The following is a 22559-nucleotide window of genomic DNA, read 5'->3' as shown; positions in this document are numbered from 1 at the left end:
TATTCTTGCCTGGAGAATCCCCATGGACAGAGGAACCTGGTGGGCTACAGTCCATAGGGTCGCAAAGAGTCGGACACAACTGAGCAACTAAGCACAGCACATAGCCAATTAAAAATGTTTAATAGTTTCAGGTGAACAGTGTAGGGACTCAGCCACACATATACATGTATCCTTTCTCCCCTAAACTCCCCTCCCATTCAGCTGCCATATAACTTTCAGCAGAGTTCCCTGTGCTATACAGTAGGTCCTTGTGGGTTATCCATTTTAAATATAGCAGTGTATACATATCCATCTCAAATTCCCTAACTATCCATTCCCTTCATCCTTCCCCCTGACAACCATAGTATGTTTCCTAAGTCTGTGAGTCTCTTTCTGTTTTGTAGGTAAGTTTATTTGTATCATTTCTCTTTCAGTTCAGTTCAGTCACTCAGTTGGGTCTGACTCTTTGGGACCCCATGAACCGCAGCACGCCAGGCCTCCCTGTCCATCACCAACTCCCTGAGTCCACCCAAACCCATGTCCATTGAGTCGGTGATGCCATCCAACCATCTCATCCTCTGTCGTCCCCTTCTTCTCCTGCCCTCAATCTTTCCCAGCATCAGAGTCTTTTCCAATGAGTCAGCTCTTCGCATCAGGTGGCCAAAGTATTGGAGGTTCAGCTTCAACATTAGTCCTTCCAATGAACACCCAGGACCGATCTCCTTTAGGATAGACTGGTTGGATCTCCTTGCAGTCCAAGGGACTCTCGAGAGTCTTCTCCAACACCACAGTTCAAAAGCATCAATTCTCCTGCACTCAGCTTTCTTTATATTCCAACTCTCACATCCATACGTGACTATGGGAAAAACCATAGCCTTGACTAGATGGACCTTTGTTTGCAAACTAACGTCTCTGCTTTTTAATGTGCTGTCTAGGTTGTTCATAACCTTCCTTCCAAGGAGTAAGCATGTTTTAATTTCATGGCTGCAGTCACCATCTGCAGTGATTTTGGAGCCCAGAAAAATAAAGTCAGCCACTGTTTCCACTGTTTCCCCATCTATCTGCCATGTAGTGATGGAACTGGATGCCATGATCTTTGTTTTCTGAATGTTGAGCTTTAAGCCAACTTTTTCACTCTCCGCTTTCACTTTCATCAAGAGGCTCTTTAGTTCTTCTTCACTTTCTGCCATAAGGGTGGTTTCATCTGCATGTCGTAGGTTAAGATATTTCTCCCGGCAATCTTGATTGCAGCTTGTGCTTCCTCCAGCCCAGCGTTTCTCATGATGTACTCTGCATATAAGTTAAATAAGTAGCGTGACAATATACAGCCTTGACATACTCCTTTTCCTATTTGGAACCAGTCTGTTGTTCCATGTCCAGTTCTAACTGTTGCTTCCTGACCTGCATACAGGTTTCTCAAGAGGCAGGTCAGGTGGTCTGGTCTTCCCATCTCTTTAAGATTCTCTTCAGATTCCACATATAAGGGATGTCACACAATATTTCTCCTCTGGATAGAGAGCTTTAATGCACATGGGAGGTATATATATATAACAAAAATATATGTAACATATATATATATATAACAAAATGATACATATTTTGCTTATTGTTGCTCATGTCCAACTAAGTCAGACTTAGTTGCTCAGTTGTGTCCTACTCTTTGTGACCCCATGGACTATAGCCCACCAGGCTCCTCTGTCCATGCGAATTCTCCAGGCAAGAATACTGGAGTGTGTTGCCATGTCCTCCTCCAAGGTATCTTCCCAACCCAGGGATCATACCCAGGTCTCCAGTATTGCAGGCATTTTAGACAACCAGTCACTTTACCCATAAGAACATTATAGACTAAAGATGTTTAGGTACTTGACTAAGTTAAAAACTAAACAATCAAGCTTATATTTTAATACTTTACAATCTTTATTCTATAATATTTGTGTGTTTATTCCCTTTAGTCTAGAACTTAATGATAGATATAAGTTTACTACAGTGCTCATTTGTGTCCAACTCTTGTAACCTACTAGGCTCCTCTGTCTATGGGATTTCCCAAGCAAGAATACTGGAGTGAGTTGCCACTTCCTCCTAAACTCATGTATTAATGCATGTTACAAGTAAGTTTTTAGGTTTTATTCAGAACTTTTATTTGTTTTCAGCAGAAAAGTCAGTAACAATATCTTCTATGCTATTCTGCTGGAAAAGTGTCTGGTCTATCTCTTATTTTATTTGCTTTAACTCCAAAATCACTGAGGACAATGACTGCAGGCATGAAATTAAAAGATGCTTGCTCCTTGGAAGAAAAGTTATGACCAACCTAGACAGCATATTAAAAAGCAGAGACATCACTTTGCCAACAAAGGTCCACATAGTCAAAGGTATCGTTTTTCTAGTAGTCATGTATGGATGTGAGAGTTGGAGTATAAAGAAGGCTGAGTGCTGAAGAATTAATGCTCTCGAACTGTGGTGTTGGAGAAGACTCTTGAGAGCCCCTTGGACAGCAAGGAAATCAAACCAGTCCATCCTAAAGGAAATCAGTCCTGAATATTCATTGGAAGGATTGATGCTGAAGCTGAAGCTCCAATACTTTGACCACCTGATGTGAAGAGCTGACTCATTGGAAAAGACCCTCATGCTGGGAAAGATTGAGGGCAGGAGAAGTGGGCAGCAGAGAATGAGATGATTGAATGACATCACCAACTCAATGTACACGAGCTTGGACAAATTCTGGGAGACAGTGAGGGACAGGGAAGCCTGGTTGTGCTGCAGTCCATGGGTTGCAAAGAGTTGGACACAACTTAGCAACTGAATAACAACAGAATCTCATTTTGAAAGACAGAGACAAAAACAGAGACAGAGAAACAGAAGAGCTTTTTATTGTTGTTATTGTTAATAGAGTTCCATTTTGAAAGTAGAATACTTATTCTGGGCCTTTTTTCCATCTCCATGTCCCTGCATGACTTGCTAACATCAGGAGCAGCCATAATGGAATAAAGATTATAAGTACCTTTCAAACAGCATATGAAATATTAATAGCCCATGGCCTCATTTAAGGTGGGATAGCAACACTAGTTATTGCTTTAGTAGTGTGCGAGTTTCAGGAAGTCTCTTTGAGTTACTAACCATTTGGATTTTGTGTTGTGTAAACTAAAAGCTAAGTGACTAAAAACATGGAGAAATCTATATAAATTTAACTGGGAGTTATGTAGGGGTAATGAGATGGACTAAGGATTGAGTCTGTCTAAATTTGACCACAGGGATAGTAATGAATGTTTGTTCATCCAGTCATTTCTGAGGGAAACATCACTAATCCAGCACAATATTCCCTCCTCTTGTGCTAAGAAAGGGCCTCAGGATTCTTCTTAGCACGGTATTCTCAGCACCCAATGCCATACCAGAGTAGGCTGAAAGACAAAACATCAGCAGGGTAACAAATAATTGTAAATTATATCTCTGTCCTTCCATTTTTAAGTTGGCATGTTGTTAACACATATTTTCATAAATGTAGCAGGGAAAAGAATTATTTCAATTTTATAACTTCACCCTTTTGGAAACTCTGCTATCTAAGGTAACCCCTGTAAGTGCTCCCTATAATTGACTATACAAAGACCCAACGAGTAACCATCCAGTAATTGCTCAAGAGGAAAAGGAAGTCTTGTTTACAGATTCCTCCAAATATAGAACTTCACCATGAAACTATACACTTTGATCTAGATTTGGAAATGAATACATTATGAGCTTTTCCAATTACATTTAGAGTTTTGCTTTTTTTTTTTTTTTCTCCCCACCCACCGCCCCCACCATAGAACTTGAGATCCATGTGTTTTGGCTTGACAGAGAAAAGACTACACTCCTTCCATTTCCATTATCTTGTTCCCACTTTAGGGCCTTTCTACCAACTGTTCCCTTTGATTTATAGGCTCCCATTCTAGATCTCTACATGGCTTACCTCTTCTCAGCCTTCAAGTCTTGGCATAAAGATCTTCTCAAGGTCTTTTCTGATCACTCTACCTAAAGTAGCCTTTACCACCATGAACTTCTCTAGCCAATCATTTTCTTGATTTTCTTTATGACACTTATCCCTCACTATAAGTATTGTTTTCTTTTAATGTCTGTTGTCTACTTCTGTTTACCTCAACATAAGTTCCAAGAGATCAGGACCTTTACTGTCTTGTTTATCACTGTATCCTTGGCACATTCAACAATGTCCAACATGTAGCCACTCAATGATATTTGTGAAGGAATTCATGTAAAGGAGAAATATGTACTTTCTGTAAGTTTTGACCTATGGAATTAATTTTGTAAAGAGATTTCAATTTTTGACTCTTATGATAATAAAGAGGAGAGACCTCCATTTCAATTTTTGTAACAGAAAATATATAGGTGTTCAAATGAAAAAAGAATGTAGATTCTTTTCTTCTAATCAGAAGGATAGACACATGAGCCTGGGTTTTAATCTGAGTTTTTTAACCTACTATCTGTATAAGGAATTCAACTTCTTTGTTTCTCAGTTTTTAAATTTACAAAATGATGACAAAGAAAAGGCAATAAGATTGGAAAAAGACATTACAAACACTGAAAATAATGTCTGTCATTAGGAATAAATTAATGTATTAAATAAATTAATAAATGTATTACAAACACTGAAAAGAATGTATTACAAATACTTAAAATAATGACTGTCCTTAGGAATACTTCTATGAGTTACTTGTTGATATTGTTATATACAATTACTGTAAGTTAATTAGTGTTAGTCGCTCAGTCATGTCCGACTCTTTGCAGTCCTATGGACTATAGCCTGCCAAGCTCCTCTGTCTGTGAAATCTCCAGGCAAGAATACTGGAGTGGGTAGCCATGCCCTTCTCCATGGGATCTTCCCAACCCAGGGATCAAACCTGGCTCTCCCCGATTGCAGGCAGATTCTCTACCGTCTGAGCCACAAGGAAAGCCCTGAATTGCTATAAATGAACATTATATGCATATTCAGTTAACTTTTCATGAATTTCTTCACTGTCAAGAGAAAGTAATAATACCTACCTTATAGGCTCATAGTAAGGATGAAATGTAAAGCCCTTAGAATAAGCTATAACACATGCATCACTCAATAACTGCAGATTTTATTCTCAGGTAAAATTGACTCAAATGACTTTCATTCACTTACTCTCTCTCCATTCTCTGTTTTTCTGTGTTACTAGTCCGTGATCTTTATTCGTGACAAAAATTCTCATGGGCAGGAGGTGTCAGGATACATTGACTATGCCCACAGGCTGAAGACTGAAGATTTTGAAGTCTACTTTAGTGGAAAAAAACGACTTCTTCCAAGACCCACAGATATGAGGTAAAGTTTAACACACTTCTCACAACTTCAAGAGTAAAGATAAAGGTTATTTGTTCTATTTTCTGGAACTCCAGTGTATATACAATAGGAGTGGTTGGAATACAAAAGTAAGTAAATTTTAAAATGGGGACTGAACATAGATGTGTATATTCCAGTAACAGGCCAATGAAGGGAACTCTTCAGAGATGAGATAAGCGAATTCTCAGTGACATTCCTTTTAAATGATAAGTAAAACCTAAAAATTGCTAATCTCACAAGGCTCTTGCACCACTTGGGACTTCGCCTGTCTAGAAGCCTCAAGAGCAGTCCAGGGAATACATTTTCCTCTCACTTTTTTTGTTTTTTCTTTTTTGGTCACCAACCAAAGTCCAGGCCTCTGAGTAGCTCACACTCCCTTATTTTCACCACTGGCCTATTTAGAGATTTCTTCTACTCATGGCTGTTTTTACTAACCCCTACCCTTTCCTCTGATGCCCTCATCCCATAACATAGGATCTGCTCAACAATGTCAATCCATGTACAGATCCTGACCCTTCTCCCACCTTCTGAGTAGCTCTCAAGCTAAACTTTTATTCTACACCTCTCATTCATGCCAGAACACAATAGTCGTAGCAGCATTCTGCTTTATCTCTTCACTGCTGTATCCAGATTATGTTTTGACACTTGTAACAACACTCTTCCTCTGACATCTCTGCCATCTGGTGTCTGTCCTTCTTGCTGTCGTCTAGACTTCCTAACCCATCACCATTTCACAGATATACTCCAACTTAGATGCAGAGCAAAATCATTTAATTTACCTCTTACAATAATCCCTGCTACTGATGACTTTTTTTGTGCTTTGATTGCATCTATCCTGCTAACCCTCAGGTTGATTGAGCCAGTCATCCTCTTGTCTGCAACATCCCTGGGTAAATGTGGAAATTTTAGGGTATTTCAGAAAGGTGTGGATGGCTGCTACCAATAATTTACGGTCTCCAAAGTCAGCCAGGCCCTTTGCGGCCCTCAGCCATCCACCTATATGTTTTTTCTCAGTTCTTAATTTCACCATTCTCCCCAATGCCCCCAAATAGTCTGAAGCTTCATCACTTTCTTAAAACCATTGTTCTCAGCTCTGACCCTGACTCCTCTCCATATATGATTTGCCTCACATTTCACAGAGAACATTGGGTCTAAACATATAAACCACTGCCTAATTTGGCTCTCTCTCAACCCAAATCAGCTTCCTCATTAGCAGGTGCCCCCCTCAGAGTGTTCTTCTGATTATTCCCAGTCACAGTTCCATTCTGGAAGCTTCTGGCTCCTGGGCTCACCATCTACGTGCAAAACACATCCATCCCTAACTCTCAGAACACCGCCACACCAACCTCTTTCCCTCAGCCAACCTCTCAGAGGTTCAGCCTGCTACAAACTTGTACTCATTTCCCCAACACACCAAAGCTTAGGATTTCCCGAGAACCATGAGGGAATGTGTGCCCTAAGAGTGACTCAGGGTTTTCTGGCGACTTTTCTGAAATAAAATGTCTGACCACAAGTACTTGTACTTGCTTTCATTTTTTAATGTATTTATTTATTTGGCTGCATCAGGTCTTTGCTGAAGCATGAAGGATCTTCACTGTGTCATGTGCCTCTTTTGTTGCAGCCCATGGACTCTCAAGTTGTGGCACATGGGCTCGCTAGTAGTGGCACATAGGCTTAGTTGCTCCACAGCTTGTGGGATCTTAGTTCCCTGACCAAGAATTGAACCCACATTTTCTGCATTGCAAGGCAGATTCTTAACCACCGGAACACCAAGAAAGAAATTTTTTTTTTCTTAAAAAAAATCAATAGTTCATTTTTATTAAGTGAAATACATGCATTTATTCTCACCACATTTTCCCAGATGCAGAAAAAAAGAACTCCTTGACTTGGTTAGAGCTGATTTATTCAACTTGTTTTTTTTTTTTTTAATCCTTTCACCCCTCTTTCCAGTGAAGGCACGCTTCAGCTGTTATTCTCTTTTTTTCATACATTCTCATACTGATGCTATCAGCTGGCTCCTTTATCTCACCTCTAGACATGCTGAAGCTATTTCTATATTAAAGAAATCCTTTTTGAATTCCAACTGTTGACCTACCTCTCTTACAGTTTCCAGCTAAACTCTTCAAAATAACAAGTATCTTCAATTCTCACTTTTCATGGAGGTGATAGCCCACTGTTATTAGCCCTCTGCCACTATTATTCAAATAAAACAACTCCTGCGAACATTACTAGTGACTGCCAATTTCAAACTCCTGTGTGCTATTTTCAGTTCTCATCTTATTTAACTTCTCTACATCATTTGATTACTGTTGCTTAATCAGTATGCTAATTAATTCTTTCTTCTCAAATCTATTCAACTACTCTGACATTTCATATCAGAATCCCTCATTGAATCCTCCCCTTGTTTATTTCATGCATGATGGTAATCACCAGAGTTCATTCTTGGACTTCTTTTCATACCACATGAGTGATTTGATCACTTTTCTGGAGTGGAGTTGTCTTTGAAGCTAGAACAGATCTCTTTATTTAAGACTCAATTATCCTGCTACTCACTTGAGAACCTTCTGAATATCTCAGTTCAGTCCAGTCGCTCAGTCATGCCCGACTCTTTGTCACCCCATGGACTTCAGCATGACAGTCTTCCTTGTCCATCACCAACTCGTGGTGCTTATTCAAATTCATGTCCATCGCATTGGTGATGCCATCCAACCATCTCACGCTCTGTCGTCCCCTTCTCTTCCCGCCTTTAATCTTTCCCAGCATCAGGGTCTTTTCCAATGAGTCAGTTCTTCACATCAGGTGGCCAAAGTATTGGAGTTTCAGCTTCAGAATCAGCACTTCCAATGAATATTCAGGACTGATTTCCTTTAAGATGGACTGGTTGGATCTACTTGCAGTCCAAGGGACTCTCAAGAGTCTTCTCCAACACCACAGTTCAAAAGCATCAATTCTTCGGCACTCAGCTTTCTTTATAGTCCCAACTCTCACATCCATACATGACTATTAGAAAAACCACAGCTTTGACCAGATGGACTTTTGTTGGCAAAGTGATGTCTCTGCTTTTTAATATTCTGTCTAGGTTGGTCAGAGCTTTTCTACCAAGGAGCAAGCATCTTTTAATTTCATAGCTGCAGTCACCATCTGCAGTGATTTTGGAGCCCCCCAAAATAAAGTCTGTCACTGTTTCCACTGTTTCCCCATCTATTTGCAATGAGGTGATGGGACCAGATGGCATCATCTTAGTTTTCTGAATGTGGAGTTTTAAGCCAACTTTTTCATTCTCCTCTTTCACTTTCATCAAGAGGCTCTCTAGTTCTTCTTTGCTTTCTGCCATAAGGGCAGTGTCATCTGTATATCTGAGGTTATTGATATTTCTCCTGGCAATCTTGATTCCAGCTTGTGCTTCATCTAATCCAGCGTTTCTCACGACGTGCTCTGCATATAAGCTAAATAAGCAGAGTGACAATATACAGCCTTGACATACTCCTTTCCCGATTTGGAAGCAGTCTGTTGTTCCATGTCCACTTCTAACTGTTGCTTCTTGACCTGCATACAGCTTTCTCAGGAGGGAGGTCAGGTGGTCTGGTATTCCCATCTGTTGAAGAATTTTCCACAGTTTGTTGTGATCCACACAGTCAAAGGCTTTGGCATAGTCAGTAGCGCAGAAGTAGATGTTTTTCTGAAACTCTCTTGCTTTTTTGATGATCCATCGGATGTTTGTAATTTGAGCTCTGGTTCCTCTACCTTTTCTAAATCCAGTTTGAACATCTGGAAGTTCACGGTTCACATACTGTTGACATCCTGACATTATACCTAAGAAAATAATACCCTAATATACCTAATACATAGTTAGTCCTTATTCATATTTCATGGAATGTCTTAAGGTTGTCTTTTCATAATTGGCTTGATTAAATCAAAGTCCAAACAATACTGTGTTATTATTTTACTTCATAACTGTCCCCCTCCTTTGTATCTTCTATGCTGTTGATTTTTTGGAGAAGATAGATTGTTTGTCCTAAGAAATGTCTTATATTCTAAATGTAACCAATAACTCCTGTGCTGTATTTTGCTACACACTCACTCCATCCTATTTCCTGTCAACTGGCTTGATGAAATTCAGTTTCAACTTTATTAGGTAAGATTTAAAAAAAAAAATGCGTGAAGTTCTGTGAGTTTCATCAGCGAGGTCAGATGGTGTCAGTGTGATGACTCCATTAGAAAGTTCCCATCCAGTCTTTCCCAGTGATTTTAGCACAATAATGAAGACTAACTCAATGTTTTAAATAAGGATTGTATAATGATGATTTTCTGTCTTTCGTTCTGCATTTTTACCTAGGATTCTGCCACAGAGAATATCTTTTTCTCATAGTTTATTTGATTGCCCTGAAATAGAATTCAATTTATGCAAAAAGACAAAAATAAACACTTTATTATTTTCCTAAGTTTATCAAAAAATGCAAAACCAAAAGCACAAAAGAGAATACAGATAATGCCAAATTATGTTCAAAGTGGTCATGCTATTGTATATCCACCAAAAATATTATATAGATTCTCTCATTAGCCCTCATCTTCACTGACACATGACATTGACAGGCTTTATTTTTCCACTGTACTAGGCTATAAATGATCATTCACGCTGGTCTTAATTTTTATTTCTGTGGTTACTAGTCAGAAAGGGCATCTTTTATTGGCAACTCATATTTCCTTTCTGTGAAGTATCTGTTAAGACTTTTCCTCAGTTTTCTCTTGGTTATTTGTTTTTTCCTTTTCTTGTAAATTGTAGGAGTTCCGTTTATTTTTTAAACATTGATTAATCCTTTGCCTCTTATATATATTGAAAATATATAGTCTTCTAGTGTGTGATTCTTCCACTTCCTTTACAGGGACTTTTGATAGTCAGAAGTCAGAAGTTTTGATAGATTAGTTCATTTTATTTATCTTTTCCTCAGAGATTTGCAGTTTTTGTGTTTTGTTTAACAAATCCATACCTTTCTGGAAGTCATAAAGATATTGTCCTATAAAGTATTGTGATTTTGCTTTTTTATTTTGTATCTTTAACCTACCAGAATTTAGTACTGTATATTGTAGTTGGTAAGGGTCCACTTTCTTTAATTGGAATATAATTGCTTTACAATATTTTGTTAGTTTTTGCTGTAGAGCAAAATGTATCAACTATATATATACATATATCCCCTTTCTCTTAGACCTCCCTCCCACACTCCTATACCACCATTCTAGAGAACGGCCTTATGGAACAGGAGGGGAAATGGAAGGTGGAGGAAAATGGAAGATTAGAATTGACATATACACACTTGTTGTTCAGTCACTAAATCGTGTCTGACCGTTTGCGACCCCATGACCTCCAGCATGCCATGCTTCCCTGTCCTTCACTATCTCCCAGAGTTTGCTCAAACTCATGTCCATTGAGTCAGTGATGCCATCCAATCATTTCACCCTCTGTCTTCCCATTCTCCTCCTGCCTACAATCTTTCCCAGCATCAGGGTCTTTTCCAATGAGTTGGCTCTTCCCATCAGGTGGCCAAAGTATTGGAGTTCAGCTTCAGCATCAGTCCTTCCAATGAATATTCAGGGTTGATTGCCTTTAGGATTGACTGGTTTGACCTCCTTGCTCTCCAAGGGACTCTTAAGAGTCTTCTCTAGAACAACAGTTCAAAGACTGTCAATTCTTGGGTGCTCAGCCATCTTTATGGTCCAACTCTCATATCTGTACATGACTCTTGGAAAGACCATAGCTTTGCCTATATGGACCTTTGTCAGCAAAGTGATGCCTCTTGCTTTTTAATATGCTGCCTAGATTTGTCATACCTTTTTTTCCAAGAAGCAAGCATCTTTTACTCTCATGTCTACAGTCACCATCCACAGTGATTTTGGAGCCCAAGAAAATAAAGTCTGTCACTGTTTCCATTTTTTCCCCATCGATTTGCCATGACATGATGGGACCAGATGCCATGATCTTCATTTTTGAATGTTGAGTTTTATGCCAACTTTTTCATTCTCCTCTTTTCACCCTCATCAAGAGGCTCTTTAGTTCCTCTTTGCTTTCTGCCATTAGGGTAGTATAATCTACATATCTGAGGTTATTGATATTTCTCCCAGCAATCTTGATTCCAGCTTAGAATTCGTCTAGCCCAGCATTTCACATGATGTACTCTGCATATAAGTTAAATAAGCAAGGTGATCATGTGTAAAATAGATAGCTAGTGAGAACCTGCTGTATAGCACAGGGAACTCAGCTCAGTGCCCTGTGAAGAGTCCACTTTTTGTTTTCTGTATTACTAATAATTTGTCCTAGCAATATTTATTGAAAAGTCCACTCTCTCTTCCCCCACATCCACAATACCATTTGTCTCAAAAGTTGACTCTGCATGTGTTGAGTTTCTGCTGGTCTCACTCTTTTGTTTTATTGGCCTTTACTTTAAATAATAGAATCTTATTCATTTGTTATATGTTCATAATAATTCTTGATATAAAAAAGGCAATTTCTTCATCTGGTTTTTCTTTTTCAGGAATATCTAGTCTATGCTTGCCCTTTACTCTCTCATATAAATTTTAGTCAACTTGTAATGTCCACACACAAAAAATGGTGTAATTGTGATTGCAGTTGCTTTCACATTATGCTTAAATGTACCGTTGATTGGCATCTTTATGACATTAGATTTTCTAGTTATTTATTTACACTTATTTATGTACTCTTTAATGTCTTTTCATAATATTTTATAAATTTCTCAATGATAGGGTTTTATCATCTTGGGGTTTTTTTCCTCCTCGGTGCCAGATAATTTCTGACCTTTCAAGCAAAATTAGCTGTATTGTAAAGACTGCACTTTACAACTTTTACCACATTGAGTTTAAGCCATCTATCAGAATTAGACCAGATTTTTTCACTCAAGAGATCTCATGCCAGTAAATGACTTAAACAGTTGTTACTAGGGAAAAAAATATCTTTGGTATCCATAGTTCCATGGTCAATTTGATTCAGAACTAAAACAAAGACTTTAAAATTAAAGCTTTCCAAAGGTTCCTTTCTATTTATCTTTTGACATGCTATTTTATTCTATGTAGGAAAAGACAGTAGTTCTGTGATTAGAATCCTGTCTTGCACTTTTACTGTGGAAAACATAAATATCAACAGACAGCTGCAACTGTCATGAATTGCAGCAGTAGAAAGGGCTGAGAACTCGATCATCTTGTCAGCTCAGACTTCATCTTGATCATGTGTTTTAGATTCAATCCCTTCCTCTGGGCATGACTGTGAACAATCTATAAGCAAATACCATATTACAGTTTACCAAGTTCCTTTACACTGCCCTACAACAACTTTGTGAAATAAGTTCAACAAGCATTATTCTTAACATTCAAGAGAGGATAAAAGGAGATAAATCATTGGCTAAAGTTCACAAATCAAACGGTGATAAGTGAGAACAAATTCTTAGGAATTCACTGTTCACTTTCAGAATTCTCTTCTGGGTGTAAAAGTGTTTGTGTCTTGAAGACAATTGCACTATGTAGAATCCTTGAGTTATATTCTGCCCCCCACCCCCCACATTTAGCTGTTTAAATTTCCATATTTATGTATTGTTGAACAAAGATGTAAGGTCTCCTTTTGAGCTCTACTCATGCCTCAAATTGGAGAAGGAAATGGCAACCCACTCCAGTATTCTTGCCTGGAGAATCCCAGGGACGGAGGAGCCTGGTGGGCTGCTGTCTATGGGGTCGCACAGAGTCAGACACGACTGAAGCGACTTAGCAGCATGCCTCAAATAGAATTGTCATGAGGAAATTGAAATGTTCTCTTTTTTTGTTTCTTTTTAGAGAGTCCATGAAATATTCATACCCTTGACCAAGGAATGCCCCTAAATACTAAAGCTTTGAGAGGTATTATTGTCAAATTTCCCTTGCAGTCCCATTGTCTGTTTTATTAAAATGTTGAATGTGCCAAATCTCTGAAGTTAGAATTATAAAGTTTTGCTTATCCTATGCTTAAGCTCATTCTCATGAAAGCATCTGGTAACATGTTGGCAAGTTCTCAAGTTTAAAACAAAAGGAGTAAGTGACTCAGTGCTTCTGCAAGTGATCTGTAAAATAGTGCTTATTTTGAAATTATTAATATTGTCCCACATCTGAATATGGTGACTCACCATTAGAATATCATTTTAGCCTCTTCAACAAATATTCACTGAATTTGGAAGGGGAGGGAATGCTTTGGGAGTAAAAATACTGATTGAGGGAGACCTGCCACACCTACCCAGCTCCTAGATATTGAAAGTGTGTGGTCCATGGACAAGGAGCAGTGACATCACCTGAGAGCCAGGAAGAAGTGAAATATCTCAGTCTCTGTCCCAACCAGCAAAGTAGAACTGGCATTTTAATGTGATCCCCTACACAGTGTCTCAGATGGTACAGAATCTGCCTGCAATGCAGGAAACCCAGGTGGCATCCCTGGTTCAGGAAGATCCCCTGGAGAAGGGAATGGCTACCCACGCCAGTATTCTTGCCTGTGAATCCTATGGACAGAGGAGCCTGGAGGGTTACAGTCCATAGTGTTGGAAAGAGTAAAGACATGACTGAGCAACTAACACTTTCACATTTCACTTTCTACATTTCAATATGCATGTTTAAGTTTGAGAAGCATACTCTAGACCTGTGCTGTACAGTAGGGTCACCACTATTCATATACAAGTATTGAGTACTTTCACTTTAATCACACTGACTAACCCCAAATTAAGATGTGCTACAAGGGTAAAATACACACCTGATTTTGAAGACGTTATAAAAATATAAAATATCTTTCCAATAAATCTACATTTATTATATGTTAAAATAATGATATGCCGGATGTATTGGGCTAATGAAATATATTTAAAACTATTTTCACCTATTTCTTTTTACCTTTTTCAGTATGGCTACTAGAAAATTCAAAATGACACACATGCCTCCTTGTGTTGTGGCTCACATTATATATTATATATATACACATATATATATATATGTTTATAATGTGTGTGTGTATGTATATATATACACACACGTCCCGGTGGATCAGATGGTAAAGAATCTGCCTGCAGTGCCAGAGGCCTAGGTTATATCCCTGGATTGGGAGGATCCCCTGGAGAAGGAAATGGCTACCCACTCCAGTATTCTTGCCTGGGGAATCCCATAGACAGAAGAGTCTGGTGGGATACATACAGTACATGGGCTCACAAAGAGTTGGACACCACTGAGCGACTAACAATTTCACTTTCACTTTCACACACACACACACACGCACACATATATATATATGGGCTTCTCAGGTGATTCAGTGGTAAAGAATCCGCCTGCCAAATAGAAGATGCAGGTTCGATTCCTGGGTCAGGAAGATACCCTGGAGAAGGAAATGGCAACCCATTCCAGTATTTTTGCCCTTAAAATACCATGGTGGACAGAGGAGCCTGGTTGATTACAGTGTGTGGAGTCACAGAAAGAGTCAGACATGACTTAGCAGCTCAACAACAACAACATATGTGTATACATACACACACATACACATAGCACTGGTCTGGTCTACTGGTCCCCAGCCCAGAGATTCGCTCCCATCCAGATCATTAAGACCAGTACTGGTGGCTATAGATGTGCTATATTAATAAGAAGTCATAGACCAGAAATCACAGTTAGTAGTATCTGGCTGCAGACATGTTTTATTTGGGCCTGCACAATATATTTAAAAGTTGGGTCAATGTCCCAGAAACAGGAAATGTCACATAAAATATCTCTGAGTTGCAGATTCTCCTAAAAACTGATAAGGTCTTCCCACACTGAGCCTGCATACTCTCATCCCAGCCATGATCTTGAATTAAAAAGCAGCTGCTACTTAAGATGGGGTATGTTCTCACCACATTAACAGAGACTTGGCGGTGGCTCAGACCATAAATAAAAATAATCTGCCTGCAATGCAGGAGACCTGGGTTTGATCCCTGGGTCTGGAAGATTCCCTGGAGAAGGGAATGGTCACCCACTCCAGTATTCTTGCCTGGAGAATTCCATGGACAGAGGAGCCTGGCAGGCTATAGTCCGTGGGATTGCAAAAATTGGACACAACTGAGCGACTAACACTCACTTTTACTTCATGACCACTCATACTTACTGGCATCTGCACTGTCATCCTTAAGTCACTCATTCATAACACCTATGAGATTCTTCTAGACATTGGATTTTGTGACCTCCAGTCTAAATTACCACCTAATGTTTTCAAGGTCTTCCCTTGTGCCTCAGCTGGTAAAGAATCCACCTGCAATGCAGGAGACCTGGGTTCAATCCCAGGGTTGGGAAGATCCCCTGGAGAAGAGAAAGGCTACCCACTCCAGTATTCTGGCCTGTGTCACAAAGAGTCAGACAGGATTAGTCCAGTTATGACTCCTTTGCTCGATCCCTTTGGGTGGGTTTAACTTCAGTCCTTGGGCTCCCTCATGTTGTCCCATAGCACTGGGACTAGGCTGAGTCAAAGTCTAAAATGACTACATTGCTGATAAAAATTAACTGAGCACTTAACCATGCATAACGCTCTGTGCTAAATGATTTCTATACCTCATGTCACTTACACCTTACAGCAACCTTATGGGTTAGGAATGTTTTTTACATTTTAACATCAAACAACATGCATCATAGTGGTATTAATTGGCTTAACCAAAATTACACATAGATAATTGTACTCACAATCCAGGACCAAATAGAGACCTGTGGAACTCCAGATGCCATGTTTTTTGTTTAATCAATGCTATATGATTCTACTTTAGGATTTTGTCATGAAAAGATATTTTTCTCTTTGGTCTCATATCCATATCCTAGTAATTGTCAGGCCATGTATTTCTTACAGATGTGTATCTGACTTGACAAGACCTAATTTGAGGTTGTTTTTCAGAATTTTAAGCAATCCTGCTATCTACGGTTAAGACTGGGGAATTTCAGCCATCCTGTACCCACCCTTGCCACTTCCTCCTTTCATTGAGCTTGGCAGAAAACAACCCTTTGTACTTAACCGGGCCTTTATTTTCAGTCTGTGTGAGTAAAAATTACAGTGTCCCACAGCTTTGTGCGTGGAAGAGCTCTGGACAGAACTAAAAGTGGCCTTTAATTGTGGCTTCAGCCTAAAAATCTTTAGGGAAAAATTGGCCCTGACTTGTTGAACCTCAGTTATATCCCAGGATACTTTTAGAATCTATTCATATCCTCTGAACTGTGGCTCACATAATTTTTGTAATATTTACTTGGAATTCTTTTACAAATAAATTTAATTTTCCAATACTTAACTCATTTGAATTTTTTTTCCTTATCCTAAGCTAAACATTTAGTTCTCTCTCTCATGGAAGACACAAGGGTAGAGAAGGAAGATCTGAAAGATGGACCTCCTCCTGTTGGTCTATAAAACCCAAATATACTAGAACAGTTCCTACCAAATTTCTACTGAAATATTTGTCTGCATCATTATATGGTAGAATTTTATCCAGGCTGTTTGGCTCATTGCTTTTTTAAAAAGTCAGAATCCCAGAACAATTATCTGGTAGTATATTTAATTGTTTAGAATGTACTTCCCTGAAGATTATGTCTCTGGGTAAACCTTAAGTGAATAATTAGAGATCTGAGATAACCTCTAGTTCATTGACAACATTACTGTGGTTATGACAGTATTACTCTTTATACAAGATTTTTTCCAATATTTAAAAATATTGGTAAAATATACATAGCATAAAATTTACCATTTTAATCATTTTAAGTGTACTCTCCACTTCCCTGGTGGCTCAGATGGTAAAGCGTCTGCCTACAATGCGGGAGACCTGGGTTTGATCCCTGGGTTGGGAAGATCCTCTGGAGAAGGAAATGGCAACCCACTCCAGTACTCTTGTCTGGAAAATCCCATGGACGGAGGAGCGTGGTAGCTTACATACAGTCCATGGGGTCGCAAAGAGTCAGACACGACTGAGCGACTTCACTTCACTTTCACTCCAGTGATATTAAGTATATTCAAAATGTGCAACTCTTCCAGTTTTTATTATAAAATTTTTCTTTTAAATTTGAAACATTGGAAGAAAAGTACAATAAATGCCAGTATACTCACAACCTAGACTAAACAACTGTTAACATTTTTGCAAATATGCTTTAACTCTTTTTAGTACATTGGTATGTGTGTGTGTGCCATTTTAAAGTAGCTTACAGATTTAATCCCTAAATATATTTTCACTATTCATCTCCTAAGAATGAGAACTTTCTCGTTTATAGCATTACCATTATCAATATAAGAAAATTAATAAGTATTTCCTACCACTATCTAATATCCAGCTCATATTCAAATTTTCCTAATTGTTTCAAAATTTGTTATGTAGCTGGTTTTGTGAACTATCATTCAAATGATGTACAAAAATTGCATTGCTTATGTATCTTGACTTTTACCCTAAGATAGCACCTTCTCCCTCAGTTTTCAACATGATATTTTTTTTTTTTTTGTCACCAAATTGTTTTTATAAAGAGATAAGACCAGTTGCCTTTTATATTATCCTGCATTCTGGACTTGTCTGATTTTTTCTTTGTAGTATGATTTGTTTCTCTCATCTCTGTATTTTCTTTAAACTGGGAGATAATTCTAAAAGCTTTATTGTATTAAGTGTAAATATTTTTTCAGTAAGAATTCTCTATTGGTGAGGACTGTGTATTGCATCATATGAGAAGGCACTTAATGTCAAGTTGTCCTGTTGTTAGTGATGCTCAGTCTGACCCCTTAGTTAATAAAAAATCATTAACTATTTATTGTGAAAAGATATATTTTATTTCCCTTGGAAAAATTTTATAATAAGTAAACTAGTATGAACATTTATATATGTGTCTATTTCCTATTCAAAAATCTACATTGGTTAAAAGAAAGACTATTAGTAGCAAATTAACCTTGATATACAGAGATCTTTTTTTAAAAATTTTCTAAAGTAGAAGCAAAGACAGTATTTGTTATAACAGAATTCAGATAGAGTTAAAATTATATGTAGAAGGACTTCCTTGGCAGTCTAGCATTTAAGCCTTTGCCTTTCAGTGCAGGGGCTGTGGGTTCAATCCCTGGTCAGGGAGGTAAGATACCACATGTCTCATGGCCAAAAAAATGAAAACATAAAACAGGAACAGTATTGTAACAAATTCAATAAAGACTTCTAAAGTACTTAAAAAAAAGTTATACTGTAGAGCTATCAGAAATTATAAACAATTTCCAATATGTAGATAAGCTGTGCACCAAAACTGCGCTTTTTTATCACGTGGAACTCAGAACCATTTTCCTAAAGAAACTGTCCATCCTAGGTCATCTCACAAAATGCCAAACCCATTATTTCTGTTGAAAAATTAATTTTGTTGTATGTAGCAAGAGGAAACTTAATGACATCAAATAAATGTCTCCAGTCTCCTGAAAGTTCCCTGCCTCAGGTATATGGTGACCATTTCATTTGGGCTAATTCAATAAATAGGAACGCACTGTGATCATCTTCCTTCAGATAACATAGCTGTGACCATCATGGAATCAAAGAAGTAAGACAACACGTTTCAGGGAACACATCTTGCTCTCTGGAATAGTGTGAAAAATCTAACCCTATTTGAATACATGCACATCAATATATTCTGGGTAGATTCTGTTCAAAAGTCCAACATTTATAACTTAGGAAATGCTATAAATCTGGTGATGACTGAAAACCTAAATATCTAAGGGTGCTTAAGTGTAAATCTCACAGATGAGAAGAGGATTAATGACTTTGTTGTTGTTTAGTTACTAAGTTGTGTCTGACTCTTTTGCAATCCCATGGACTATAGCCCGCCAAGCTCCTCTGACCATGGGATTGGCAAGAAAACTGGAATGGGTTGCCGTTTCTCTCTCCAGGGTATCTTCCCAACCCAGGGATCAAAACGGCATCTCCTGCATTGGCAGGTGGATTCTTTACTGCTGAGCCACCAGGGAAAGTCAATTAATGACTTGCATAAGCACAAAAGGATAGATGTAACAGTAGTGACATGGATTAAATTTTTACATGGTCATGCTGTCTATAGAATTTAGAGGAAACTATGGAGAGAACAAAAATAGAAGCAGGGAAAACAGAGGCTATGGGATCTAAAATGTAAACTTTCTCAATAGCAGTCCAAACACTGGATTTTCTGATAAAGATGATCTAATCTTGGGTTTTAAACTTTAGCATTCACCTTAATCACATAGAGTACTTGTTAAAACCAGATTTCTGGGTCCTACTCCCAGAGTTTTTAACTTAGTAAAATTGAAGTAGGACCTGAGAATTTGTATTGCTAGCAAATCCTCAAGTAATGCTGATGCTACTAGTCCAGGGACTACACTTTAAGAACCACTGGTCCAGAGGATGCCTCTACCTCCTCCGTTAATGCCAGAAATCAGGGCTGCCTGAGGGAAAGCTGGTTTTGCTTAGCAAACAGTAACAGTTTTACTTTTTCTTTTTCTATTTGGATTCCTTTTATTTATTTTTTTCTTCTCTAGTTGTTGTAGCTAGGACTTATAAAACTATGTTAAAAAAGTGATGGGAATAGATGCAAAGAATGACAAATTAGAAGTTTTTAACAAATGATTAGAAAATATAAAGAACCACCAAACAGAATTACAGAATACAATAAATGAAATGAAAAAATACACTTCAAGGAATCAGTAGTAGACTAAATGAAGCAGATGAACAGATCAGTGAGCTGGAAGGCAATGTAAAAAAGTCACTGCTATCAAACAGAGAAAAACAAAAACAATGAAAAGGAATGAGGACAGTTTAAAAAGCCTCTAGGACAACATCAAACGTGCTAATATTCACATTACAGAAGTCCCAGAAAGAGAAGAGAGAAAGGGCCTGAGAAAATAGTTAAAGATATAAGAGCTGAAAATGTCCTTAACCTGGAGAAGGAAACACTCATCCAAGTACGAGAAACACAGAGAGTCTCTCATACAGTATTAACCCAGAGAGGAATACCCCATGATGCGTTATAATCAAAATGACAAAAATTAAAGATAGAGAGAGAATATTAAAAACAACAAGAGAAAAGCAACAAATAGCATACAAGGGAACTCCCATAAGGCTATCAGTTGATTTCCATTAGAAACTCTGCAGGTCAGAAGGAAGTGGCATGATATGTACTTAAAGTGATAAAAGAGAAAAACCTACAACCAAGAATATTCTACCTAGCTAGGTACTCATTAAATTTGATGGCTGTAAAATCAAAAGCTGTACAAATAAGCAAAAGCTAAAAGAATTCAGCACCACCAAACCAGCTTTCGGAGAAGGCAATGGCACCCCACTCCAGTACTCTTGCCTGGAAAATCCCATGGATGGAGGAGCCTGGTAGGCTACAGTCCATGGGGTCGCTAAGAGTCAGACACAACTGAGCGACTTCACTTTCACTTTTCACTTTCATGCATTGGAGAAGGAAATGGCAACCCATTCCAGTGTTCTTGCCTGGAGAATCCCAGGGACAAGGGAGCCTGGTGAGCTGCCGTCTATGGGGTCGCACAGAGTCGGACACAACTGAAACAACTTAGCAGCAGCAGCAGCAGCAAACCAGCTTTACAACAAACACTAAAGGATCTTCTCAGGCAGAAGAAAAAGCCACAACTAGAAACAAGGAAATTATAAAATGGAAAAGCTCACTGATAAAGGCAACATACAATAAAGGTAGGAAATCACCCACAGACAAAGCTAATGGGGAGGTTAAAAGACAAAAAAGGTAAAGTCATTTGTATTCACAATAAGCAGCTAAGGGATACTCAAAACAATTAGATGTAAAATATAAAACCAAAACCAGTAATTTGAGGTGAGGAGACTACAAATGCAAGATATCTAAAATACATTTGAAATGAAAAGATCAGCAACTTAAAACAAACATGAATAAATAGAGATTCTTATACAAAAGTCTCATTATAACCACAAAACAAAAATCTATAATAGATATATGAAAAAGGAACCCAAATACAAGACTAAATTTAGTCATCACATCACAAGAGAGGAGAACAAAAGAAGAAAGAGGAAAAAAAACCCTACAAAAACAAATCCAAAACAATTAACAAAATGACCATAGGACAGACATAACCATTATTACCTTAAATGTAAATGGACTAAATACTCCAACCAAAAGACAAAGACTGAATGAATACAAAAACAAGACCCATAGATTTGCTGCCTATGAGAGACTCAATTCAGATCTAGAGACACATACATACTGAAAGCAAGGGGATGGAAAAGATATTCCACACAAATGGAAATCAAAAGAAAGCCAGAACTGAAATATTTATATCAGACAAAATAGGCTTTAAAGTAAAGTCTGTTACAAAAGACAAACACTACATAATGATGCAAAGATAAATCCAAGAAGACAATATAACGGTTGTACATAGTATGCATCTCAATATATAAGGCAAATGTTACAGGCATAAAAGGATTTTGTTGTCAAGGGAACAATCTGCATGTTTGTTTGTTTTTTTTTAATTTTCCCTACCCCTACTTTTAGGAGTAAAAAAGATCATTTTAAAAGAACCAAATAATTCAGTTTACTTTGATGGCTTCTCAATTTGTATTCATAAACAAATGAGAAGAATGAAACCAAAATCCAGATACAATTACGTTTTAACTTTGTCTATTTCTATAAGAAGATCCAGAAACATACCAAAGTTTCACATATAGTCTTAAGCACACTCAGTTGAGAAGGAAAACCCAACTGCAGTTTGCCTGAGCACTGGAATTCAGGAATGATTAATGTAATTCTTTGATTTCCTGACTGTCCCACATTAGCTCAATTATATGTTATTTAGCTATTGAAACAGCAGGACAATGTATATATTCAAACTCTCACACACATATACACACAAATATTGTAAAGACTTGTTAACACATTAATATTCTATCATTTATGTTCCACCACCCATAAATTCATAAAGGCAAAAAGAAGGAAAGTTAACTTGTTGATGACATGGGTCTAAAAACCCCTTACCAACATTTTTATTCCTTTAACTCTCATCATGTTAATCATGTTAACTTTATATCAACATTTATATTTGATTTTTACTTAATTTTTACATAAGCATTTTTTAAGACTGTGAATCAGATAAGCCCTCAAGCTGTGTCATTCTGATTCATGAACACACCTTACAATCCAGGAACATGTGCACACACTTCTGAGCCAAAATTTAATGAAATGGAATAATGGCACT

The 22559-nt window shown here is 37.9% G+C and overlaps 1 protein-coding gene across 5 annotated transcripts in view; it reads left to right on the top strand.

Moving 5' to 3' along the window:
• The window catches only part of CFAP299 (cilia and flagella associated protein 299), a 638853-nt gene that overhangs the window by 534360 nt on the left and 81934 nt on the right, over positions 1 to 22559 (top strand). For all 5 annotated transcript variants that reach the window (XM_081583846.1, XM_081583821.1, XM_081583840.1 and 2 more), the window contains one exon: positions 5166 to 5308. In XM_081583846.1, coding sequence (XP_081439972.1) covers positions 5166 to 5308 — 143 coding nt within the window. The remainder of the gene's footprint in view (positions 1 to 5165; positions 5309 to 22559) is intronic.

The sequence above is a fragment of the Giraffa tippelskirchi genome, chromosome 1 (genome assembly GCF_054371585.1).
Source record: "Giraffa tippelskirchi isolate mGirTip1 chromosome 1, T2T-mGirTip1v1.2.pri, whole genome shotgun sequence".
NCBI classification, from domain to species: domain Eukaryota; kingdom Metazoa; phylum Chordata; class Mammalia; order Artiodactyla; family Giraffidae; genus Giraffa; species Giraffa tippelskirchi.
The sequence above is the reverse complement of the archived record's forward strand: the minus strand, read 5'-3'. Positions and strand labels throughout refer to the sequence as shown.